The 27,992-nt window shown below is 39.2% G+C and overlaps 1 protein-coding gene across 1 annotated transcript; it reads left to right on the forward strand.

Moving 5' to 3' along the window:
* Positions 1-14,389: 14,389 nt before the first annotated feature.
* On the forward strand, positions 14,390-27,689 carry LOC125232690. Its single transcript, XM_048138445.1, has 7 exons — positions 14,390-14,563; positions 15,648-15,837; positions 16,987-17,074; positions 21,099-21,341; positions 24,320-24,495; positions 25,625-25,757; positions 27,573-27,689. The coding sequence occupies exons 1-7, from the start codon at positions 14,548-14,550 to the stop codon at positions 27,687-27,689; spliced, it is 963 nt and encodes a 320-aa protein (XP_047994402.1). The 5' UTR covers positions 14,390-14,547.
* The last annotated feature ends 303 nt before the right edge of the window (positions 27,690-27,992 follow it).

Consider the following 27,992-nt stretch of genomic DNA (forward strand, 5'->3'; position numbering starts at 1 on the left):
TTAGATGACGGCGACTTCGGCAATCACAGGATTTTCTTCGGGATTATATGGCTGACCAGGCCATCGTGCTCTTAAAAACACTCTTTTACATTCATGACAGTAGAGTTAACCATCCGTATTACACGTAGGAGAGACGATACAGATAGCTACGAAACAGATGTTATCGTGAGCGTTTGTGCATTTGGCTAGGCATACAGGGCACGTAGCCAAATTCACAAACGCTACGAAGAAAATGTATAAACTTGAACTACATTGGGACAAAGGTTGTCTGGAAGAGATCGCTCTTTAGCGATAAGACCGCCTGTTGTCTACCATAGTTAATTAAAGTTATGTGCTTTTTAGGGTTCCGTAGTCAACTAGGAACCCTTATAGTTTCGCCATGTCTGTCTGTCCGTCCGTCCGTCCGTCCGTCCGTCCGTCCGTCCGTCCGTCCGCGGATAATCTCAGTAACCGTTAGCACTAGAAAGCTGAAATTTGGTACCAATATGTATATTAATCACGCCAACAAAGTGCAAAAATAAAAAATGGAAAATAATGTTTTATTAGGGTACCCCCCCTACATGTAAAGTGGGGGCTGATATTTTTTTTCATTCCAACCCCAACGTGTGATATATTGTTGGATAGGTATTTAAAAATGAATAAGGGTTTACTAAGATCGTTTTTTGATAATATTAATATTTTCGGAAATAATCGCTCCTAAAGGAAAAAAAAGTGCGTCCCCCCCCTCTAACTTTTGAACCATATGTTTAAAAAATATGAAAAAAATCACAAAAGTAGAACTTTATAAAGACTTTCTAGGAAAATTGTTTTGAACTTTATAGGTTCAGTAGTTTTTGAGAAAAATACGGAAAACTACGGAACCCTACACTGAGCGTGGCCCGACACGCTCTTGGCCGGTTTTTTTTATGTAATCTTGTTATATTGGTGAACAATAAAGAATATTTGTATTGTATTTGTATTGTACCTACATTTACATGTTAAGATTGTTAAGGTTGCACCATCTGTACCTACTGAAACATTATTTTTAATACAGTTGCTCAAAAAGTGCCCGCTTTTTGGCTGTTTAGCGTGCGAGAAGTTGTATTTTACGTACTAGTGCGTAAAAAGTATGCGTTCCATTTTACGACTACATACCGAGCTGTTTTAATATTAGTCTATTTTACTAAGACGGGATAAAACTATAAACATACTATTAAGTGATTAATGTTTAAAGCAATTACATATTAAAATAAACAATTACATATTTCATATGTAATTGTTTATTTTTAGTCATACTAAACATAATTTTTAAAATGATTTATACTTTGAAAAAGTGGCTCATAATGAGTCGTGTAAACAGAACGTGAAATGGAACGAAACGCGTCGTCTGTCATTTAAAGTAATGGCGTCTTACCAATGTTACCAACTTAATGCAAGCACGTTCAAAAACCTTAATATGTTACGCGATTTGTCATAATTATTTTATGTTATTTGCAATAATTCGAGGTATAAATGGTCGATTGAATTAACATGTAGGTATATATTGAACAATCGTCTCAAATCGTAAATGTTTATGTTTTTATGGCACACAATGAAATAAATAAGTTGTGTTGGATGGATAGCAAAATCGAAAATATGAACGCAAGTTTAAAAGCTTCAAAGATAGGTACGTCAATGTCAATGCGAAAATTGGGAGTTCGGATTGTTTATCGTTTTATTTCGTTGTAGTAGTGTTTTTTCGCAACTGTATTAAAAAACGCCGTTCGTCACACGTGCGAGAATGTCATTCTTCACTCGTCTCGAGTTTGAATGTCTCGGGACTCGTGAAGTAATGACATACTTCTCGCACTTACAACGAAATGTACTATTTCAGTACAGATGGTGTTTTTTGCCCGCACTGTTACGCAAAGTGGTTCATTTTGAGTAAGGATGAAACTTCGGATGGCTATCTGTACTGATAAACGTCGTAAGATACACGTGCGAAAAGGAAATTCGTAACTCGTGTTCTTCTCTTTTCCGTACTTGTGTCGTAATGTACCATTTCGTGTTTTATGTTATGCGCATAGGAACTGTATAAGCTGCTTTAAACTTTCACGATTTTTACACATATTTTTAAAATCGGGACTTAATCGCGTACGACTACATTTTAAACTGACCTAGTACGCAAACAGTTCAAGTTGATAATCACCAAGTGCGGGAAGTTAGAAAAACTCGCGCGGCTGTCAGGTGATGTCATTTCAAGCCAGTCTTCTCCGAGACCACGGGGACAACACCGTCCCTGAAACGTTGGAGGTCAGTTTAATATGTAGACATACCTACGCGATTAAGTCCAGACTTTAATAGTACATTGTGCAACAAGGGGAGGAAGTTGAATATTACTAACGAGAGTACCTAAGTTAAATCGCGACGGCTTGCCGGAGCGATTTAAAGACTCGAGTTTGTAATATTCATACTCCCCGAGTTACACACAATGTTTTTCATCACACTCGCAATATAGAAAATATGTAAATAGATGTAAAAAAAATAATTAAGGTACTATAAATTTCATTATTCCCTTGGGAAAACGATTTTTCTATAACTCACGCTCCACCTGCGTGCAATAGCACATTTAGTTTGCGGGTGTGGTGAAAGAATAATTATGTATAAGCTGCCTTATCTCAAGGCGATGTTCGACGAACGATCAAATTGTCTCGTGAGTCGAAAGCTCGCCTGCACACTAGAAGGTAACAATATCCCTGCTTTGTTATTCCAACCTTTCGCGTTATTTGCCAACACTGTTTGATTAACTAATGTACGGAGCTGCCGCGAGATATGTAACGAGATACCTTCGAAATGTAGAATAAATTAAGGAAAAGCATTGTACTGAGTAAGGAATAAAAATACAGTCAGAGAAACATTGTGACAGACAGTCCAATCATGGTTCCTACTGCATTTAACTGAAAAAAGGGCTTAGGTAAGGGTAAGGTATATTTAATTTTAGATTAGGTTAATTTAATTTTAAGTACCAATGGGTTCTGTAACACAGGATATCGTAGCTCAGAACCCAAAGGCTTGTTTCCCCACTGTATATCGTCACTACTTTGAAAAAATCTCGTATCTCACGCTGCTCCTCAAAGTTAAAACGCAGTAAGTCTATATGCATTCCATACATACTACAATTTTCTTTTCATTGACAGACGAAGATACAAGTTTTTTTAAAGTAGTGACGATATGTGTTTTTTAGTTAATAAATATTTCTAATCCACACTAATATTATAAATGGGAAAGTGTATGTGTCTGTTTGTTTGTCCGTCTTTCACGGCAAAACGGAGCGACGAAATGACGTGATTTTTTAAGTGGAGATAGTTGAAGGGATGGAGAGTGATATAGGCTACTTTTTATCTCTTTCAAACGCGAACGAAACCGCGGGCAAAAGCTAGTTTCTAATATTTCTAATTGTTTCTCGCTAAGCACTAACTTACACGGTACGAAATATCGCATGCAATATTCGTTAGAATGCTCCATTTTTTTATTGTATGTATGTATATAGGCAACAACCAAGCAAACAAGCTAACTGATGGGAAACAGTCATCGCCGCCAATGGACGTAAGCAACATTAATGGAACCACTTATGCGTTGCCGACCTTTATTAAGAACCCTAAATACCTGCTTCTTAAAGAATCCTACGTCGGTGTCCTGCCGTTTCGCCAAAAAACGTTTCGTCAAATTTCATTTCTCAATAATCATATCGCAATAGTTTCATTTCCCAAAGTATTGTTTGGCAAAGGTATGTTTCGCAATGAATTTGTTTGGTCAAATTATCATTTGGCACAATTTTACTTAGTCAAATTTTATTTAGACAAAACTTTATTTCGCAAACGTTTTTGATGGCAAAACTTATATCCCAAAAACATGTTTGGTCAAAATTTCACATCGCAAAATTCGAAAATATTTAGGCATTTGCACTTTCATTTCTGCGGGATTAATTTAATTTACCGAAGATTTTTTTGCCAAATTTACTTAACTTAAATTTGTCAAATGATAATTTCAGTTTTATTCCCAAGGCTTCAGTTGGACAAGAAAAGTTTGCTCAGCTTTATTTTTGTCAAATTAATTACTGGACAAACCTATTTTGTCAACTATTTTTTTTGTCAAAAAATGTTTCTACAAATTACACCATGCAAAACCACGTTTGTCAATAAATATTACAAGACATAAATGTAATGTAATAATTGTATTAGTATTGTAACAGAAAACTCGTGTGTGACAGGGCCAGTTTAGGTGCGACGACGAGCGAAGCGAGGAGGAGCGTGTTAGGTTGACAGTGAGCAAACCGGAAATCGCTTTTTAAAGTAATTAAAAATTAATAGAACATAATGGTCTTGAAAAAATAAGGTTTCTTTTTAATAAGATGTATCCGGACATGTAAGTGAAAATGTCATCCTTGACATTTGCAGCAGGAGGAAAAAAAGTACGACATACACATTATTTCACACAAAATCTTGGATACAAAGTATAAAATCAACAAACAAATTTCTAATGCGCCATTTAATTACAATATATTGGGAAATGGAAATTTTGCCTAACAATACCTTTGACTAAAATATAATATTTGGTAAAATGAAATTTGACCAAGTAAATGTTTTGGGAAACAAATACTTGCCAAAAAAAGTTTTGCTAAATGTCAATTTGCGATAAGTCGTTTTGCCAAACGTTTATTTGGGAAATGATAATTTGGGAATAATAGTTTGGGATGTGAAACTTTGGGAAACGTTTTTTGGCGAATCGTCAGTAAACCTCCTATGTCAGTAGCTAATGCCACAACTTGAACGTTCTGGAAGAAAACGAGCGGGAGGCTCGTTCGTTCTTGGTTTGCCACGTGTCGATAAAGTGAGGATGATTTGGTAGTCCGCACTATGTCTATAACCTGGTTTACTGACGATTCGCCAAAAAACGTTTCCCAAAGTTTCACATCCCAAACTATTATTCCCAAATTATCATTTCCCAAATAAACGTTTGGCAAAACGACTTATCGCAAATTGACATTTAGCAAAACTTTTTTTGGCAAGTATTTGTTTCCCAAAACATTTACTTGGTCAAATTTCATTTTACCAAATATTATATTTTAGTCAAAGGTATTGTTAGGCAAAATTTCCATTTCCCAATATATTGTAATTAAATGGCGCATTAGAAATTTGTTTGTTGATTTTATACTTTGTATCCAAGATTTTGTGTGAAATAATGTGTATGTCGTACTTTTTTTCCTCCTGCTGCAAATGTCAAGGATGACATTTTCACTTACATGTCCGGATACATTTTATTAAAAAGAAACCTTATGTTTTCAAGACCATTATGTTCTATTAATTTTTAATTACTTTAAAAAGCGATTTCCGGTTTGCTCACTGTCAACCTAACACGCTCCTCCTCGCTTCGCTCGTCGTCGCACCTAAACTGGCCCTGTCACACACGAGTTTTCTGTTACAATACTAATACAATTATTACATTACATTTATGTCTTGTAATATTTATTGACAAACGTGGTTTTGCATGGTGTAATTTGTAGAAACATTTTTTGACAAAAAAATAGTTGACAAAATAGTTTTGTCCAGTAATTAATTTGACAAAAATAAAGCTGAGCAAACTTTTCTTGTCCAACTGAAGCCTTGGGAATAAAACTGAAATTATCATTTGACAAATTTAAGTTAAATTTGGCAAAAAAATCTTCGGTAAATTAAATTAATCCCGCAGAAATGAAAGTGCAAATGCCTAAATATTTTCGAATTTTGCGATGTGAAATTTTGACCAAACATGTTTTTGGGATATAAGTTTTGCCATTAACCTAACCGGTGTCCTGCCGTTTCGCCAAAAAACGTTTCGTCAAATTTCATTTCCCAATAATCATATCGCAATAGTTTCATTTCCCAAAGTATTGTTTGGCAAAGGTATGTTTCGCAATGATTTTGTTTGGTCAAATTATCATTTGGCACAATTTTACTTAGTCAAATTTTATTTAGACAAAACTTTATTTCGCAAACGTTTTTAATGGCAAAACAAATATCCCAAAAACATGTTTGGTCAAAATTTCACATCGCAAATTTCGAAAATATTTAGGCATTTGCATTTTCATTTCTACGGGATTAATAATTTACCGAAGATTTTTTTGCCAAATTTAACTTAAAATTGTCAAATGATAATTTCAGTTTTATTCCCAAGGCTTCAGTTGGACACGAAAAGTTTGCTCAACTTTATTTTTGTCAAATTAATATTACTGGACAAAATTATTTTGTCAACTATTTTTTTGTCAAAAAATGTTTCTACAAATTACACCATGCAAAACCACGTTTGACAATAAATATTACAAGGCATAAATGTAATGTAATAATTTTATTAGTATTGTAACAAAAAACTCGTGAGTGACAGGGTCAGTTTAGGTGCGACGACGAGCGAAGCGAGGAGGAGCGTGTTAGGTTGACAGTGAGCAAACCGGAAATGGCTTTTTAAAGTAATTAAAAATTAATAGAACATAATGGTCTTGAAAACATAAGGTTTCTTATTAATAGATTCAGATTCAAGATTCAATAGTTTATTCATGGTAAACACATAATTATCTACATAAGTATTATATACAATTTTACAATTGATATTAAAAAATGTATGACGGGTTTACCACGAAATGGTTCCGCCTCAGCATAGATGCTGACCCAGGGGTCAGCGCTGATCTTCCGGCGAGACCACTTTGTATCCGGATATATAGAATGTATCCGGACATGTAAGTGAAAATGTCATCCTTAACATTTGCAGCAGGAGGAAAAAAAGTACGACATACATATTATTTCACACAAATCTTGGACACAAAGTATAAAATCAACAAACAAATTTCTAGTGCGCCATTTAATTACAATATATTGGGAAATGGAAATTTTGCCTAACAATACCTTTGACTAAATAATATTTGGTAAAATGAAATTTGACCAAGTAAATATTTTGGGAAACAAATACTTGCCAAAAAAAGTTTTGCTAAATGTCAATTTGCGATAAGTTGTTTTGCCAAACGTTTATTTGGGAAATGATAATTTGGGAATAATAGTTTGGGATGTGAAACTTTGGGAAACGTTTTTTGGCGAATCGTCAGTAAACCAACCTAACCACATAATTAAAATTCTGAAAAAACCCCGACATAGTGGACCGATTTTCATGAAACATGGCTAAGAACACTGCCGACCAACTCAGCTTTCAAACAAAAAAAACTATATCTAAATCGGTTCATCCGTTCGGGAGCTACGATGCCACAAGCAGACATACGTACACACAGACAGACATCAGACACGTCAAACTTACAACACCCCGTCGTTTTTGCGTCGGGGGTTTAAAATTGCATGTGATTCAGCGCATTGTCTAAATTATTAATGAACTTGGCTACGAGAAAGGGAGCCCCGGATTCAAATATTAGTAAGGACGACTACTTATGACTCTGATGTAGTATAATAATAGCATTAGATTTCATCGACTTTGCTGTCTACAGAAAAGACAATAACAGAATAGACAATACAATTATAAACAAAACAAATATCCTTTATTGCTCACCAATATAACAAGATGACATCAAAAAAAAATAGACAATATTATTATTCTATCTCGATTCTCTTCATATGAGGACTATTGTAGAAAAAATCCTCTGACATTTCTGACTTTCAAAATTCGATAGTGTCACGCTCACTCAGCCATCAAAGATTAGTATTTAAGTTCTAGATTATAAGATAATCTGCTATTTTTATGTATACTTATGTGAAAGCACGAATAAATGAATATGAAACGGGAGTTAATGTTGTTACTCTGATCACAATTTTTGTTTTACTCTGTGGTAGCAGCATCTACGTTTAAGTGAGTACCTATTTGTTGATGTAACACAAGTTACCTTTCCATATGGAAAATAATCTACGATGTATGTAAAGTCAACCAATTGGAACTCTAGGCCACTGTAGAACTATGTCATAGTGGCGTTATAAATCAGATTGTAGAAATCCTCTTACTGCTTGTTATTTTGACACGGTTGTAGATGGCCTAGGGTTTCAATTGGTTCACTGTACGGTCAGCCAAGACAGTGGTTTACCACTTTTCGACCTTATGTGTTTAAAATCGAGTCGAAAAGTGGTAAAGTACTGTCTTGGCTGACCGTACCTACCATGAGCGATAGCAATACATATTAATTAGTACATACTCGTAATATAGTGTTTTTTTTCCGCATTAGTTCGCAAAGTAGTACATTTCTTTTAAGGTCGAAAAGTCAAAGGGCCCACCCCATATGTATTACACATACGAAGATATACGATACACGTGCGATGAGGGAATTCGTAACTCGTGTCGATTTAAAACACCCTTCGTGTTTTAATATATCACCACTAGCTATCGAACTTGCCTATTTTCCACACTTGTATCGTAATGTACCATTATGAATACCTATTATGACTTCGGGGAATTGGCAAATGCCGGGATGTAGTGAGGTCACAGTCATAGCAGCGTCATACACTCACACATAGATAGATAACCTTTAGAGAACATTAAATTAACAATAAGATAATAAAGTATCAAGTATCAAGTACCAATTAACCTTTGAAATATGAGCACATAGTACCATGGAATAGATACCATGATAACTCCCACATTAATAGATAATTAGATAATATCCTACTATATAAACACGATGTATCTTCAGTCAAATATACAGAGTTCACCACAGTCTTGTCTTATTATTTACCACCGGTAATACCCAACATTTCATGGCGACCCTGCCAGGGATATACATATAGGAATATATATCCGGGATATATAGGGATAGAAACATGTACGCGAATGTATTATTATATCCTATTGTATGTATAAAATAAATTGAATATCTAACTATACAAACGATACAATGATTATTGAGAATGTATTCCAGATGGTCATGGCTATTACCCCTTCCTCACTCGAATAATTTTTGGCTAAGAACACTCCCGACTAACTCAGCTTTCAGACAAAAAAACTAAATCTAAATCGGTTCATCCGTTCGGGAGCTACGATGCCACAGACAGACACACACACAGACAGACAGACGAACAGACAGACAGACAGACAGACAGACAGACAGACAGACAGACAGACAAACAGACAGACACGTCAAACTTATAACATCCCGTCGTTTTTGCGTCGGGGGTTAAAAAGAGCAACACCACGACGGTGCTACAGTCGAGTTCAAAAATATTGTGTAAATTTTTTCACCACATTGCAACAATTTAGGTGAAGAAATGTACACATATCTATGAACTTGACTGCAAAAAATTGTTTGCCAACCTAGTACTTTGTAGATGGACGCTGCTTTTCCTCAGATTGTTACCGAAGACACTGGCCTTTTTTTGACCTTTCTTAAAAAAAACCGGCCAAGTGCGAGTCGGACTCGCCCACCGAGAGTTCCGTATCCGTACAAACTTTAAATAGTTAAAACAATCTCATGTTTCTCATATAATAACTCTTATATAGGGACTAATGATTTGTTATTTCGATGTATGCGGTGACAGTTCACTATAGTATGTAGAAAATAGTTATAATGAAATTCCGCAACATGGCGCGTAGTTATATATTTCTGCTCTGGGTGCGTAGCCGAATGGCACAAACGCTCACGAAACGCTCACGAAACGAAACGCTAGTAGATATCTATCCCTATCGCTCTTGCTTATTGGCGCGACAGAGCCGGACTACGTTTCGTTTTCGTTTGGCGTCGGAGAAATGCCATTCGGCTACGGGGCCTGGCTTTAATAAATAAGTGGAAAATCCTTCATATTCAAATCAACTAGCAACGTTGCGACATCTACCGGAGTTTCTAGTCACTAAGTATCTATCCTTGTAGGTTTTGACGACCGATCTGGCCTAATGAATGGTGACCTTGCCTGCTCAGCTGATGGTCTTGGATTTGTATAGTATACAAACATCATCTTCATAATAATTATCAGCCAAAAGACGTCCACTGCTGGACATAGGCCTCAACCAAAGATAGCCACAATGACCTGTCCTGCGCCATCCGCATCCAGCGGACTCCTGCGACCTTCACCAGGTCATCAGTCCACCTTGTGGGGGGCCTACTCACGCTGCGCCACAAACATGTGTCTATAATATACAAATACTTAAATACGTAGACAACCATATTATGACTCGGGGAGAAATATCTGTGCTTATCATACACACACACAAATACATGATCTTACCGGGATTCAAACTCAGGATCATTGACTCAGCAGGCAGGGAGTGACCCTGCCCTGTTTGGTAGTAACCTACTGCACGGTAGGGACACACCTCTGACACTGGCGATCAAATATATGAAAGAAACGCGTTCCTACGCACACAGCCTAAGCTCGTGTAGACGAAGGTGAACGCGTACCACGCTTGTGTGAGTGAGATAAGACTGGTCGACTAATCGCGTTCTTGATAGGCGGTAAGTGTGAGTTAACCAAGTGGTAGGGAGTGGTATCATTTAGTAGTACGATAGTACTAAAACACTTTATTGTATTAATACAAAACACAGGTAGGGACAAATTTTATTTTAAATATAATATCGTATCATTTAGTTACATGTCAATGAAGATGTTCGCCAAAAAGGAAGTGTTATAATCCGGTTTTCAATCTAAATATGTAACCACTGCTTAACTAACCTAATTTGCCTATGTAATCATAATAGTGGCTTACCTCCAGTTAATACAGCTCCAAACTATGCAAATTCATTGCAAATTTACTCTTAGATGTCTCCAATGTGTATTTAGGTTTGATTTTGCCACAATTTTAATATGTAAGATTATAAGTGTAGTAAATATGTGCGTGTTTTTAATTATCTGAAATAGATACTCCTGAAATGAACAAAATATATAGTATGTTTACATTTAATTCAACAAGGGAAGACCGTCAGGTAGACGACCGTAGACCGTCAAGACTATCTGGTAAGATCGCCTGCAAACTATAACCTTGACGATTTTTGCGTACAGTCAACCATGCAATTGGAACTCTAGGCCACTGTAAAACTATGTCATAGTGACGTTATAAATCAGATTGTAAGAAATCTCTTACCGCTTGTCATTATGACATGGTTGTAGAGTGGCCTAGGGTTCCAATTAGTTGACTGTACAAATCCAGAATCGTGTCAGTATACCTTGTAAAGGTTGGGGAAATCGGATGACTCAACCTAGTCTTACGCAACTATGGGAACAAATCAAATTATTTTTGTTGCGTAAATCGGATGACTCAACCTAGTCTTGTATAGTAGTTCCAAAGGTATTATTATACGAGTTTGAGTGATAAGACCGAACATACCTAATATGGTGTTGAGTCACAGCCGTTCGATATAATCCACACAAGAAATAGGTAGAAGTGCCATTCCTTTTATTAGGTGTTTGAGCGACGTATGTATACAAATATTATCATATATTATCATATCTTGACCGACGGTCTTTGCAAGATTGTGTAAGTACTCGTACATGCCGGTCTTTGCCACATTTCATCGCGTCTTTTAAATAATTGTTCCATGCTCACTTTTCAGTTAGTATAAACCAGTTCAATGTTCGACCATAAGGAAGATTTTTAACCAAAAATCGTCTTTGCTGGTTGTCTTTCAAAGTAGTTCCTTCAACCTGGAAGACAGTTATTATTTATTAGTCTCAATTTGATAAAATATTACGAAATATAATTGTTTATTTACTAATGACACTGGCTGAAGGATAATTATATCAAAATCTAACATAAATCACATTGAAATACATCAACAACTTTGTCATAACTGACTGTGACAATATTGTCAACTAACTAAAAATGTTCATTACATAAAATAAATTAAAATAATGTGAAAACGTGTTCCAAGATGGTAAAATCTACGAAGATCTGAAGGTGGTAGAAGAAGTGTTGATAACGAGTGTTGTGAAGATCAGAATGCATAGATTTCTTCCTACGCAATTTGATCTTCATAACTATCGTTGTTGACCAAACAACTATGATGTTTATGAAGAGGAATAACACAATACATTGGTGGACTTACTTAGATAATGGTAAGAAAGTTGTTGGTAAAATTTGGTAATATATTTTTAGTGTTTAAAATTAATTTGTCACTTTGACAGGTGCGGAGTAAAGTGCGTTCTGGATGGTATATTCTACAAAATCTTTTTTTATTTACGATATAAAGAAAAATCACTGTAAAATACCGTTGCATTAAGGAGTAGAACTCACTTCCTGGACATTTTTTCATACTGTCGTTAGTTGGATATTTTCAAATTGAGAGTTAACAAGATATCTTTTAGGCCAGCAAGGCCAATAGTGTAATATGTTTTTCCATACAAAAGGGTCCATAAACTTCATGTTCAAACTGAAAGTTTTAAAATTACAACAAAATTTGACCTTTTAGCTGATAAAGAATAAGTTTAATGTACCTAAGGCTTGAGTGAACGCTCGGAGCGTTTGATTCGGAGACTCTATGCAGCGCCGAGTCTATGTAAATAATCTTTCTCATTTACAGAAGCAGAAAAGGTAGGCTACACTTCTTTGCTATCAATCCGATCCATCGGGTGAACCATTACGGCCCAGCCATGACATTGGTCTAAGCGCGACAGCGGTGAGCGGCGGCCATATATTGGAGCGAGACACAGCGATGGGACTTTCCATTCGCACGTATGGCTGCCGCTCACCGCTGTCGCGCTTAGACCAATGTCGTGGCTGGGCCGTTAGTGTAAGGCTTGAGTGCACCCACTTATTGGGCGTGCAGCAGGGTAGGGCATGCGGCGTGCATACCAAACAATTGAAGCTCATACAAGTTTCCTGAGCCGACGCGACGCTGCATAGATTGAATGCACGTTCGCCTGCTTCGCTGCACGCCCCGACGCTCCGCACCGAGCTATCTATCTCTATCGCTTCTGATTGGCGCGACAGACTGCATTTCTTGCGTCGACGATTGCCATTCGGCTACGCCGGCAGGCCTTAAGGTACGACCACACCGCTGCTTAAAAAACGGCGACGGTACGGAATCGCAGTGATGCATCGTATCCGTACCGTTTTTACCGCATGCTCCCCAGACTGCTCAAAATGCGCAGACGGTACGGAAACGCAGTGATTTTCGTCACTGCGATTCCGTACCGTCACCGTTTTTTAGGCAGCGGTGTGGTCGCACCTTTACACTTCCTATGCATATTTTGTATGTAACTTAGACTACCATAAATATATTATCTACAACATTTTAGATTTTGATATAGCTTGGATATAGCTGGCATCGGTTCAGAATAAGATTTACATAAATGAAAAAATTACTAAGACATGTTCAATACAATAATTACGTATATATTCCATTAATTTGTAAAAACAAAAGTATCAAATTAATAATACATGGCAGGCAGACATCTTCATTCCTCCTAAGGTAGAATAGAAATGTAAAGAAGGCGCCAGAATATCTTTAGAGGTTTTACCTGTCAATCCAGCAAGTAGGTATCAATTACTCGTTATTCACTTCGTTTATATTTTTTTTATACTTAGCGGAAGCCTAGTTTTGCAGAATAAGACTAGAAGCAGGAAAAACTATGCCAGCGCCATCTATGAAAACCTTTGACAGTGCCATCCCCATTAAATATAATTATACTTAAGTAGTAGGTATAGCCTGACAAGATTTTATTTGACCCTGAAAGAGTGTCGCTACAAACCGCTTTCATATTTATGGCAATAATGTTCGGACGTCATGTATAATGGGGACAGCGTGTACTGGTTTCGCGTAAATATTTGTAGAAAATGAAAACAGGGTTTTAGAGAATCAAAGTTTAATAAGCATGGTTTAAATACTCGCTACTTGTTTCCGTACAGCCTAAAATCCATGAATCTTGTGCCTTTATCCAAGTCGTCGATGTTTATTTTGTTTTTGCGTGGGACCTTGTTTTATACTGGTGTCAATGATGTATACTTAAGCATATACGTATTTTAATGGCTGGCTGGCATAGTTTTTCCTGTTACTACTAAAATTACTTAAATTTATTGTACCTATTGGGAATAATGGTGTCTAACTGCAACGTGTCTGTGCCGGCCCTAAAATAAGTAAATTAACAAAAAAATAGGTCATAATATGAATGTATTGTAATTTTAAATTTACTTACATTTACTATCTTTATCTGTTTAGTTAACAATAATTATTTCTGTAATAGATTTAAAACATGTATTTTATAAATAAAGTTTTTTAAACATTTCGAAATTTTTATTTGTAACTAGTGAACTATGTAAAAAGGTTTCATACCAAATAAATGAATGGCTGTCAGCAAAAACCGAAGCGAATTCTTTTTTCTAATTTCAAAATTTCATTCCGACAAAAGCCATAGCGTTTTAAAACAAAATACGTTCATTGCTTCATACCCGTCGCGGTTATAACGTTCTTGAAATTATCTTGGTAATTTATCCCCGTATTATAATCTAATTTGCTCGGAAGTAAGTGTTAAGTGCCTTATGTCAGTGTAAAGTGACGTGTAATATTAGGAATCGGGTCATCGACCTTTGTTCGTTTAGCTTTCAATAAACTTCACCACGCTGCGCAGATCCGTGATCAAAGTCATGAAGATCAAACTGCGTAAGTACTCCACATATGACAATATATATATACTACCTACAATTAATATTATGAACGCCAACTAAGCCAAAAGTCAACTTGAGTAGACATGCCAAAAACGCGTGGCATACGCTGCCAAAGTAACCTTCAAGGGTGGCATGTATGAATGTCATAATAGATTTTTTTTGGTTGTCGTATTTCTGGCATTTTATTAATTTGCAGTGCCCGTGTGCTGTGAATTAGAATCTTGTTAAAATTATATTATTGCGATTTATTTTGGGGTTATCCATACTAATATAATAAATGGGAAAGTGTGTGTGTCTGTTTGTTTTTCCGTCTTTCACGACAAAACGGAGCCACAAATTGTCGTGATACTTGAAGGGACGGAGAGTGACATAGGCTACTTTTTCTCTCTTTCTTACGCGAGCGAAGCCACGGGCAAAAGCTAGTATGGTATAAAAGCGTGACTGTCGCCTGTAATTCGTAGCTTTTATTTTAGGGTTCGAATTAAATTTCTCCATTTATTCCGCTCTTACGGCTCAGCCACGATATTGGGCTAAGCGCGACAGCGGTGAGCGGCAGCCATACGTGCGAATGAAAAGTCCCATCGCTGTGTCTCGGTCTAATTTATGGCCGCCGCTCACCGCTGTCGCGCTTAGCCCAATGTCGTGGCTGAGCCGTTAGGCAGTTTGGGTAACCTCTTCCCACCCCATGCACCCTGAGCTCTTGCTGAACCGAGGCGGCATGGTTTCCGCTTTCCGGGTATATTCCAGGTGAAGGCCATTTTGGGTAGGTGGATATCAGGTTTTCTGAGGATATTTCCAATCCAATGTCATTTCCGCTACTGGATTTCTTCGTGTACGGGTGCTTGTCTATATATTGTGATAGCGACTTGATCAAAACATATATAGTTGATAGTAGCTGTTTTTACAACAGCGACGGCCTTGCCGCGCGCTTCGTACGTCCATTCCGTGACCTTAGGGTGCCTTAGGTCAGATAGATAGATAGAATACTCTTTATTGGCACACCTCAGCAAAAGATACAACCTAGAATAGAAGAAGAGGTCAGTTTTTTCTTCTTAATTACTAAATTGTCTACTTTCCAGCGCGAGACCGTTTCCCGTCCACATCGTCGACGGACGAGAACGAGAGCGGCGCGGAGTGGGACACGCTGGTGGCGCCGCCCCCGCGGCCCGCGTACATCCACCACCCACCGCCGCCGCAGGCCGTCGTCGGGGGCGCCGTGCGCAAGCGCCGCGGCAACCTGCCCAAGCACGCCGTCAAGATACTCAAGAGGTTAGTCACCTAAGTGACTTTTTTGTGACCTTGTGACTTTAGACTAGCCTTGGAGCGACCTTAGGGCGACTTTAGAGTGTCTTCACCAGTGAGTAGTACTGATGTGCCGACGAAAAGTTCAAAAATTCTGAAATTTTCACATAGGAAAACTTCGGAAACTTTCCATACTTTGTATGGACAAGTGTATGAATGGAAACTTTCCATTTCATAAATTTAAATTCCCTTTAATTTTCGTGAAAGTTTCGTGAATTTTTCAAGAAATTAAAGATGTTTTTGGAAAGTTTCCGCAACTTGCACATCACTACTTAAGAGTGACGACTTTTATTTTTATTCCGACTAAAGGTGGTTTTCCACCGTGAATGTGCAGAACGGGGAGAGAATTAAAATCGCCCTCACCCTTTTCCACTAAAAATTGGCATTAATAGCCATCGCGTGCCTGCCGTAGCTTGTAGGTTTCATAGGTACTCTATTTCGAAAGCAATACGGTAAATTTTACACTAACAAATATCTCAATTCAAGTCTCGCACATCCTCGGTAATCCGTGCTTCGCCATGTCTCGTCGCGTCCTGCCGATAGAATACCACCTTCGAGTTAATTTGAACTAAACGTCTAAATATCAAGCCGATAGCAATTGCAAACGAATTTTATCGGCTTAATTTGAACGTTTATGAATAAAGGGGTAAATAGCAAGCAATGCGGTTAATTTTTACACTATCTCAATTCTCACTCCTCTCCACGCTCAGCCACTTTTCGTCTCGCCCTGCCGGTGGAAAACTACCATCAGAGTTATTTTTTACTTTAAATCGAAAGCAATACATTTCATTTTTACACTAACAAATATCTCAATTAAAGTCCCGCACATCCTAGTCAATCTTTCCTATTTCCACCGAAGATGCGCCGGGCGAGAACTGAAAATTTGCCATACAAATTTCAATTCCCTCCCCGCTCTGCTCATTCACGCCCTGCCGGTGGAAAACCACCTAAAGAGTCACTTTTAGAGGACGATATTTTGAAAAAAGGGCATTTCAAAAGGGAAATTACTTTTTCAGGGACTTTTGTAAAGAAATCATTTGACCTTGCGGTTTGGCATAGTTTTAGGCACATTTATAGCCAAGTGGCAAAATGGTTAAGGCTTTATTTTATTTTCAGATGGCTGTATGAGCACCGGTACAACGCGTATCCCAGTGACGCGGAGAAACTGACGCTGAGCCAAGAAGCTAATTTAACCGTTTTGCAAGTAAGTTATTACGTTTTACGAAATAACTTTGCCTTAAGCCTTGCTTTTGATTGCTGTGGAGCCCACCCACAGCAAGAATAAGAATAAGAAAAGTTTATTGCCATAACCAAAATACATGCCATTATTAAAAACTATTACTAATGATTTATACCTATTATGATACAATACAATACAATACTCTTTATTGCACACCTAACATAGTTTACAAGTACTTCACAAGAAACAAAAACAAATTAAACAGAGGTAACAATAGGCGGTCTTATTAAGAGTACAGGGATATTTTTTTTGTATTGGGCAAAGGGTTTCGGTCTCAGACCGGGACAAAATGCCCGGCGCTGGTTTTTAGACCGATCCCAGACTAAGGACGGTCGGAGAAAATTACAAAGAAAGTAGGTACATTTGCGCTCATAATTGGGTATACATAATAACAATCCATTAGTGCTAATACTATTTCCCTATGTGACATCAGCAATTTTGCCATACAAATAAAAAAAATGAAGAAATCACCAACCCCTTTTCTCCCGTGAGTGTCGTAGAAGTCGACTGTGGGATATGAGTTCCATTGTGGTTTCGTCACTGCAATATCAATTTCGTTTTCTTTCAACCCTTAATTGCGACGAACGGCACTGAAACTGTAGTGGTTTCGTGTGTTCTGTTACCCCGTTTAGGAATACTGTATTTATTTTATTCATTATACCATATACACTAAATACATGATGAAATATAAAGGACCAGCCATACCTTTGCATAGTGGCTGTCGATGAAGAACTTTTATTATGGGGCATGTGACTCATGCTGAAATCGCGAAATATAATTGACTTCCATCATCATCTTCTTCCTTCTAAGAACAAATTTGAGTTGTTTGGTTTGAGTTGTTCTGTTTGAGTTGCAGGCGTCCATAGGTTACGGTGACCGCTTTACATCAGGCGGGCCGTATACTTGTTTGCCACCGACGTAGTATTAAAAAAAAAAAATACTTTCATAGAAAATATTTTAACTTGTTATTTTAAGTAGTAACACTACTATTATGTTCTAAACATTAAATAAATGTCATATACAAAGAAAAAGTGACCAAAGCCTCCAGTGCTCCGAGCTGGAATCGAACCAACGTAGTCCGCTTACCGGGCGAATGCCAGAACCACTCTGCTATCGGTCCACGAAAGCAAGGGTCGAAATTTCTAAGTATATGACATTTCCGAAGGCTCGTGGCGCACTCTGGCCATCCCTGAGGTAGAACAGTATGGTTCGCCCGGTAAGCGGAGTACGCTGGTTCGATTCCAGCTCGGAGCACTGGAGGCTTTGGTCACTTTTTCTTTGTATATGACATTTATTTAATCTTCTTCCTTGTCGCATCCGACAAAGGCGACTCCATTAACAATAATTATTGTCCGGATGATGGAATGCTCTGATGTAGCCTGATGTAACTTGGACTTGAAGATGCGGTCCCACATCGCACAGTGGAGCTCATACATCGCACAGTGGAGTCCATACGGGATGCGGGTATACGTGTAGGAGGGCTTAGGTCACGTCTTTCGGATCTGGCGCTAAGCATCCAGGCAATTTAAAATTGTCTGTCTAAAAAATAAATACTACAATGATTCAAACTTTCACGATTTTTACACATATTTAAAATTGCAAACGGGACTTAATCGCGTATTTACTATGTTTTAAACACTAACCTCCGACGTTTCAAGGACGACGTGACGTTTGAAATAATTTCAATCGAGACGAAGGTTTTAATATCTCATCCACATGGAACCCGGTCATTAGTAAATGCAAGAAGAAACAAATATCGCAGGTTGAAAAACCGAATATCGTGAGTGTTGTGTGTCGACAAGGTGACATCCCTAGTGCACAAACTGTTCAAGTGGGTAGTCAGGACCAGGTGCGGGTAGTTCGAAATTCGAAAAACTCGTACAGCTAGAAGATGTTGATGTCAACTTAAGCCAGTCTGCTCCGAGACCACGGGGACAATGCCGTCCTTGAAACGTCGGAGGTTAGTGTTTAAAACATAGTAAATACGCGATTAAGTCCCGTTTGCAATTTTAAATAAATACTACAATGTCATGAAACTCGCATGCGAGTTCTCAGTAAATGGGTTCTAATGGTAAAGGCTCACTTGTACACTTACGCTGTTATTCGTTCTGGCATTCGACCGGGCTTCAATGCTATCCTTTGTATCCTTTCATATAAGCTCTAACCCCCCGAGAGGAACTGGGTTGAGAAATATTGCAATGTAGCTATTATACTGCTTTTTGATGTTAGTACGGTACAGTATATTGATTAGAAATAATTGGGAAAATATTGGAGTTGGAGAATCTTGAAATTCTCCACGGAGTTTTGCTCCGTGCAAACAATAGATTGGCTCAGAGCTTGATATAATAAGGATTTCTTATTCTAGACGGTTTTCATATTGTACAACTCTATATCTGGGTGCATAGCCAGATGGCACAAACGTTCACGAAACGCTCACGAAACGCTCACGAAACGAAACGCTCGTAGATATCTATCTCTATCGCTCGTGCGTATTGGCGCGACAGAGTCAGACTAACTGGCTCGGCGTTTCGTTTTTGTTTTGGCGTCGGAGAAATGCCATTCGGCTACGCACGCTGGTGACTTTTAGGATGAAACCAGCTGTTAAAAAGTTATATTTTAACACTTTCGAAACCGGGCTCTACGCGGCGCTACGACATTTTCGCTACATACGGGGAAACCCATGTAATCGGCTACGCTTCTACGAGCGGTGTACCCGACAGTCGGGTTCTTGGTAGCGAAAGTGTTAATTTTATTTTCATAAAGTGTGTCTTATACCGGGTGCCCGGTAATTAATGGACAACCTTTTAACTACCAAGAGGGCACCTTATACTGGTCCAGAAAATCGACATTAAGGTTTAGTAAAAGTCGCCTGGTTTTCGAGATTTTCACACTTTTTAAAATTTTAGGTAGTATAAAAATTTAAAAAAATGTAAAAATCTCGATCTTCTGGACCAGTATAAGGTGCCCTCTTAGTGGTTAAATGGTTGTCCATTAATTACCGGGCACCCTGTATACCTACACACGGAGGCCGGTTGTACCAAATCGTCTGTCACCGTTAAAGCATTCGTTTAATTTTATTGTATGGGAAGTTTCGCCTCTGCTGCGTGACGATGATGTGTCTGTCAAATGTGGTTGATGCAACTGGTCCAATGATTTTCTACATTTTAATTTGTTCTAAGCTTATTAGCATCGTTTACTTAAACAATAAGATGCCACATCGCACGAGCCATATGCCATATCTGACATCCGATAACGCATGGGGACAATGTGAAAACGCTCTTGTAATAGTACATACATACATACAATCACGCCTGTATCCCATAAAGGGATAGGCAGAGCACATGAACTACTCGTTTCAGTGCCACTCTTGGCAAAAAGAGGTTGAAAGAAAACTAAAATTGTGACATTGCAGTGACATGTAATGTTGCCAGCCTCTCGCCTACGCCACAATTTTAACCCATATCCCACTGTCGGCTTCTACGACACCCACGTAATAGTACCACTACCCACGTAATTGTAATAGTACTCGTTTTATAATACCTAATAGTATTTTAATATTTTTACTTAAAGATAAACAAGTTTTTTACCGAAATAAAAAAGTAGATAAGATATGAAAAGTTTTGGTATTGTAGATTGCACTCGCCGACAGATATTTACGAATGTCCAAGGTGCTTACAAAAAATCCGAATTCGCATCTATGTATGATCCAGGCGTCAGAATTTGTCTGTCCAAATATTTTTGATCACGTCTGACGCCTGAAGACAACTGCACATTTATTCTTCTTATTTATTAGATCACTAGCTTTTTCCCGCGGCTTCGCTCGCGTTAAAAAGAGACAAAAAGCCTATGTCACTTTCCAACCCTTCGACTATCTCCACTTAAAAAATCACGTCAATTCGTCGCTCCGTTTTGCTGTGAAAGACGGACAAACAAGCAAACAGACACACACACTTTCACATTTATAATATTAGTATGGATGTTTTTCCAGGTATGCAATTGGTTTATAAACGCCCGCCGGCGCATTCTCCCCGAGATGATCCGGCGCGAAGGTCACGACCCGCTGCACTACACGATCTCGCGTCGCGGGCGCAAGCAGAGCGCGGGCATGCTGGCGGCGCCCGGGCACCTGGCGGGCTACGGGCAGGCGGGCCTGGGCTTGAGCATGGCCGACATGGCCGGCGGCGTGGCGGCCGCGGCCGGCGTCGTCGTCTGGGACGGCATTGGGATTGACGTGAGTGTACTGTTTTAGTGAATTGAGTTTTCTTAGCTGTGACCAGCGATTGTTAATATACCTAGATGTCTAAAGAGCTCTCAAAAATGACCCCACGAATATTGTGCCACGGTAGGCGGGGCCTCAATATTGTGCCACGGAGCTTGTCAGTGCGCTAATGGCGGCCAGTCGGAACAGTTGTAGTACGGCATATTTAGAATATATGTTTACAAAGAGAATATGCCGTACTGTTTTGTAGTATCATGTGCTAGTCGTTCCAACAAATACGAAGAAAAATATGGGATTAAGTTTCATGTGTAATTTGGCGAGGATCATAATTATTTCGATTTATTTTGTACGAGCTATTTTTGTATGGGGATGATGTTATGCAATATTTTTAATAGCCATTGATATTTAAAAACTTTCATTTTTGTATAATTTTATTCGAAGCGTTCGTCCCCGGCACTGTTTTACTACTTAAATGCCTACACTATGCCGGTAGATATTACTAAATTCTCATTCCTATGCCACTGGCATAAGTCAATTTTTTATTCCTATGCCAGCGGTATAGGGATATGAAGTTTTTAAACACATCTGCCAAGCAAGTGTGGTCGCGCGATAAATAATAAAACATCTGACCGTCCGTCCCCCCTAAATATGTAGTGCGATAGGGACGGCCAGATGTTTTATTATTTATCGCGCGACCATGCTTGCCTGCCTGCTTTGCGGCCGACATAGGCCAGTAAACTTGTTTAAACCCACGTACGTGTCAGTGGCATAGGAGTTCGATTATATTTTGATCACAGACCTTGTGTCACCGGCATAGTGGTTTAAATGGCCAATCTGAACTCATTTGTGGACACGTATGGTATAGCAAACGCGTAGTCATTTGTTTCCTTTGGTCTATGACAGATGACGTCACTAAGCGTACCTGAACGTGTTAATTTAGAAGGTTGTCGAATAGAAATAGACGTGACCTGTGGTCCGGTGTCAGTACGGCGTATTATGATGATTTTGGAACCACTTTTCATCTGACGTTTTGTTTGAAAGTAGTGTTCTATGTTATTATCGTTCGGTGGCGACATCTAAGTAATTACATATTTAAGGTAAAATTTATAAAATGAAAGCCTGCGTTTAACACATGTTAACAATAGATGGCAGCTGACAACAACCTGAACGTGGCTATACATTGATATACAGATATAAATTGAATTTATCTAGCCATAAAAATACTTATTATATCGGAATACATTTACGACATAATTAATATTTTCATATGTAGGTTGTTACTTCACAACAACAAATTAATTATGTAGTTATTTTTTAATATGCATAAAATTTAAATTATTTTTGCTTGGTTCTTTAATGTATGACATAAACCCATCCCTTTTCGTGTCAAATTTTAGTCAAATATGAACCGCGAATTCTTAGCTGCCAGTACGTACAGCAAGAAGGTTATTAGCCGAATAAAATCGCTGATTGGTAGTTAGTGACATTATATGCATTTCAGCTACACTTATCTGTGTTCATTAGTATAAAAGAGATAACTATTGTTTTGTTTACCAGTTTTGATTACAGGGCCTGTAAACGTATTGTCTTTTGTAAATGTAAGCATAATTGTGTATGTGTGCTAAACGGTGCCGAGATTTGAACAGTAATGTTCTTAAAGGCGGCTTCCATGTTTATATTACTTCGTTGGCTGTGACGATTTTCTGCGATTTTTCAATATCACACATTCATCACATCATATTTTTACAAAGTTTAAAAACATTTTAAACAATGGTATGATGACTGGTGTAATATTAATGCAATTTTTTTAACTACCACTGTCAAAAATTTGTCGGAATTATATTACATTTTTATCTGTTACTACCCAAGCTGTTTAAAACTGCTATAATTAAAATCCTGCTGATTCTGAAAATTAATTATTAACCTCCTTCTTTTACGATTCAAAACTCTCTCGGAAAATTTTAGAAAATATCATAACTAAGAAAATTTGCATTATGGTTAGTTAAAACAAGATAGAGATATATAGTGCATCTCGCTCTAACCCACCCTCCGCACGGCGCAAGCAGAGCGCGGGCATGCTGGCGGCGCCCGGGCACCTGCCGGGCTACGGGCAGGCGGGCCTGGGCTTGAGCATGGCCGACATGGCCTGCGGCACATCTCGGACACTGGCGATCAAATATATGAAAGAGGTGCGTTTCTAGCACACATTCTAAGCTCGTGTAGGTGAACGCGTACCATGCTTGTATGAGTGAGATATGACAGGTCGACTGTTCGCGTTTTTGACAGGCGGTAACTGTGAGGTAACCGAGAGGGGGTGGGCGACATTTTCATTGGGGAGCGGGAGTGGCCATACTGTACGATAGTACTCTTTATTATACTCTGCCGGCGGTGTGGCGGCCGTGGCCGGCGCCGTCGTCTGGGACGGCGCGGCATAGGGATTGACGTGAGTACCTACATTCTTCTTCAAATGAGAAGATGATTTGAATACTTATGCTAGTGAAGGTTGGCAGTCAAGCTTCACATATTTCTCCCTTTCTGTGGCGAGGTTGAAAATCTCATCGGCATCCACGACTCCAGTTCATTCACTGATATTACGTAGCCACGTGAGTACATTGTGTTAGAGAACTGAGTTGAAATGTAAATATAAATTACATTTTAGTATCACTATTTATAGAAAGATGACATTTTAATGCAGTTTTTAGATAAAGTAGTAAAAATAACGTTAAATTTTATTAAAATGATATTTATCTCCAAATCAAGCTTTTTTCCAAAACTTCTGAACAACATGCATGATGAAAAGCACTTTAAAATACGCATTTAAGAAAACTCTCGTTACTTAGGGAATTATTAGGTACAATACTGAGAATACCAGAGAGCACATCTCAAAACCACCATTTTTACTACACTACCATGACTTCCACCATACCAAAACATGGGTCATGACGACTCGACAATGATGTATGCATATCTAAATGTGCTATTCTTTTCAGGCCAACACTGAGCACAACCGCAGCCACGTGTACGGGGACGGTCTCCTAGTCTACCGGAGCGACGGCGACGAGCTGGTGGAGGAGTACTCCAGCATCAGCGAGGAGGAGGTCAAGTACGACCCCTCCGTGTGGCAGTCCGTCATCAGCTGCTCCAGCGAGCGACACGATGAGAGGGAGTGAGTTGTCTCTATATACCAGCTCCTGGTGAAGGAATACTCTAGCATCAGCTGGGAGGTCAATGACCCCACCGTGTGGCAGTCCGTCATCAGCTGCTCCAGCGAGCGACACGATGAGAGGGGGTGAGTTGTCTCTATCTCTATACCAGCTCCTGGTCACAGTAGAAAGGTGGGTCTACGCTAGACGAACCGAGCACGAGGTCGGCTTCGTCGTTCGCAGCGTCAAGTGTGGACGTACAACGAACCTACAACGATTACTTGGCAGCGCCACGTGGCGCGGCGCGTACTGGCGCGACCGCGATCGTCCGTTTCCACATGTACTCTCTGCACCTCGCTCGCGCTACTCAAGGACAAACCGCGCGGCGCAAAATTTGTTAGAATTATTACTGGTTTTATACTGTGTCTTGGTGGAAGAAAGGTGGTGGTCATCAGCTGTTCCAGCGAGCGACATAATGATAGTGAGTTATCTCTATCTCTCTCTATACCAGCTCCTGGTGAAGGAATACTCCAGCATCAGCTAGGAGGTCAATGACCCCTCCGTGTGGCAGTCTGTCATCAGCTGCTCCAGCTAGCGACACGACGAGAAAGAGTCGGCTGTCTCTTTCTCTCTATACCAGCTCCTGCACGGGAAGCATGGTCGCGCGATAGACTTTAAAATATCAGGCCGTCCCTATCGCACTTACAAATAGTGCGATAGGGACGGCCTGCTATTTTATCACTTATCGCGCGACCATAACTGCCTGCCTGGTAGAAGAATACTCCATAACCAGCGATGTCAATGACCCCTCCGTGTGGCAGTCCGTCATCAGCTGCTCCAGCGAGCGACACAATGAAAGAGACCGAGTTATCTGTCCCTTTGTCTCTGAGCGTCTTCAGAAAACGTCACTCGCTTAATTAGGAACCAAATGATTAAACTTAACATTGATAGTACCTACCTTTGCGTTTTTTAATTCGATCACCGACCTTAGTATTAGTTGTAGGTCACATATTCGCCCTACAGCTTATGATCAAACATCAGGTATGATCCCCTTCTAATGTATTTTATTCTAACCTTCTTTATTAAACCCTTTGAAGAAATGTACCTGCTCCAAAAGCCTCAAACCTAAGTCATATTCTGTCTTTGTTCCAGCACCGGCGCAGTAGTAACCGTCTCCACATCGGAAGAGATCGACGTGGTTGGCACCTCTAAGCTGGACTCTGGCGGCTGGCACCCACAGCTGGCCCATCTGCCGCAGCTGCCGCATCCACTGCGACGCGTGCAGGTGAGCCCGCCGCCGCCCGTCGCTGTCGAACTCGAGGTCGCCACCACCGACATGTGATGACACGTCATATTTAAAGTAACTGTCGCATCTAGAGGTTTCTGCTGAGAAGTTATGCGCTGGAAGTGGAAGTGTTATAATTGCAAATGCAAAGTGGCTGTTTCTTCTAGACCGTTCTATTGAGGTGTGGTTGTGTTCTTGAGCCAGGTCAAATTCAGGTTGCTACTGACATGTTAGTGTTGGTTACAAACTTGGGTCACCGCTATTTTGATGTCTCAAGAATAAAGTCTAGCTTTTGCTCAAATTTGTAATCTACAAAATACATTCCATTACGAATATAGTGCGATAATATGACCTTGAGTAAAAACTCTTTTCGCATCTTCAAACTAGTGACTCCTTAAAAGTAACTCAATAGCTGCATGCATTCAGACTGACACAAAGATCACAGTAACCATATCTAGATGTAGTAGTTCTTCTAAGCTGGACTCCGGCGGTTGGCAACTGCAGCTGGCGCACCCGGTGCTTAGCCCGCCGCCGCCCTTCGCTGTCGAACTCGAGGTCGCCGACATGTGATGACGTCACACCTGAGCTATCGACGGTTGACAATCGTTGATCACACATCTGAGCACCGTCGGTTGATCAAAACTTGACTGAAGATACCTGATCTTACATCCAAAGTGGCTTTCTGTGGGTGTGATTTTGTGTTAAGTGAAGTCAAGTTGAGGTTGCGTGTGATGTGATGACGTCACACGTGTCTCATCTAGAGCTTAAGAAGAGGATTATGCACTGTTAGCTGATAAATTGCAAACTTGAGATGCCTTGTCCTCTGAAGATAATAATAATGACTCCAGGGCCGATACGGCCACGGCGACTGCTTTAAAGTCGGTTGATGTATCTGGTGTGCTCGCAAATGGCTGACGTAGCCGATCTGAAGATACTAGTTAATCTAACAACCTTGTTCCAGCTGTGTGATCTGCAAAATACATTCAGTTTAGGTGCGATAATATGACCTTGATTCGTAGTTCTTAAACATAGGTTAAGTGTAATGTGATGTTCCACGCACATGGATCCCTATGACTCTTTGGGCGTGAAGCACCACATTTTACGTGCCAATAGGTACATGGCCAATACCTTCAACTTAAGAATTTCGGTTTAAGGTTCAAATTAGATTTTACTTGTGAATTGTGACTTAAGCTAAATTAATTTAATAAAAATATTTAGGTTTAGAAAAAACCTTGGGATTCGCTGAAAGTATTAAATAGATGGGGTCACCATAGCTTGTCCTGTTATTTTCCAAGATGGTGTCAAATTCCTATTTCTTGGATTTTTGTCGTGTATTCCAGCCTTTAAACCAAATATAATGGAACGAAACTTGAGACAGAGATAACGTATGCTAACACCATCTACATAACATTTGAAAGTTGTCAGCCCCTATCAATGTTATTAATGGGATTGATTTGACAAATCTGCATCGTAGATGGAACTAAGAACGCTCCTATTGGTTCATTTGTATTGTTTCCTATTGGTGGATTTCCCCGCTTTGCTCAGCTGATTCGTCGGTTTTAAAACACTTAATTGGTAAGACATGTTTGTGTATGTAAAAATTGTCGTAGTTTATTGTAAATAAAAAATATTTTACAAAAGCAAGGTTTTTTTACTTCTGGGTGTTTTAAGGCCGGCATCACCTGAGTTTAGATTTTCTTTCTAATTTACATAATCTTTCGTAATACTTTAATGTTCAATCGATTTTTTTTCCTATTTTACCAAAGATCAAAATTATTTTTTGTGGATAGGCTAAAAATTGGGGGTCGTCCTCAGGTGGTGCCGGCTGAGAGAGAGGGAGATAGCGACAAGTTCAAGTGTCTCTATCTTCTAGTGGAGACGGCCGTCGCCGTGCGTCAGAGGGAGAAAGAACAAGAGGAACTTATTGGTTAAAATGTTATGTCAATTTCCTTGGGACTTGACGCTATTTATACGAAGTTCTGGTCTCATTTCAAGTTTGCAGATAACCGCACTACACTAAGGTCACTGTGCGCCGCTCCTATAAGGCACTGGTCCCACCAAAAGCGAGTAAGCTCTGAGCTATCTGCGATAGAAAGGAACAAAAGATAATCCCTCTTGTGTAAATAAGAAAACGAGCGATTTGTAGTTCATGGCTCGACGACGAACAATAACACGCCCGCGCTGTCTTCGCATCTCTTTTTTTTTTATAAATGGGCTTACTCTTGACCACAGACT

The sequence above is a fragment of the Leguminivora glycinivorella genome, chromosome 13 (genome assembly GCF_023078275.1).
Source record: "Leguminivora glycinivorella isolate SPB_JAAS2020 chromosome 13, LegGlyc_1.1, whole genome shotgun sequence".
In the NCBI taxonomy this organism is placed as follows: domain Eukaryota; kingdom Metazoa; phylum Arthropoda; class Insecta; order Lepidoptera; family Tortricidae; genus Leguminivora; species Leguminivora glycinivorella.

Excerpts from the sequence above, each read along its gene's own strand:
- LOC125232690 (XM_048138445.1), top strand. Across the intron at positions 17,075-21,098 it reads CTAATTTAACCGTTTTGCAA|GTATGCAATTGGTTTATAAA; the intron begins GTAAGTTATTAC and ends ATGTTTTTCCAG. Across the intron at positions 24,496-25,624 it reads GAGCGACACGATGAGAGGGA|CACCGGCGCAGTAGTAACCG; the intron begins GTGAGTTGTCTC and ends TCTTTGTTCCAG.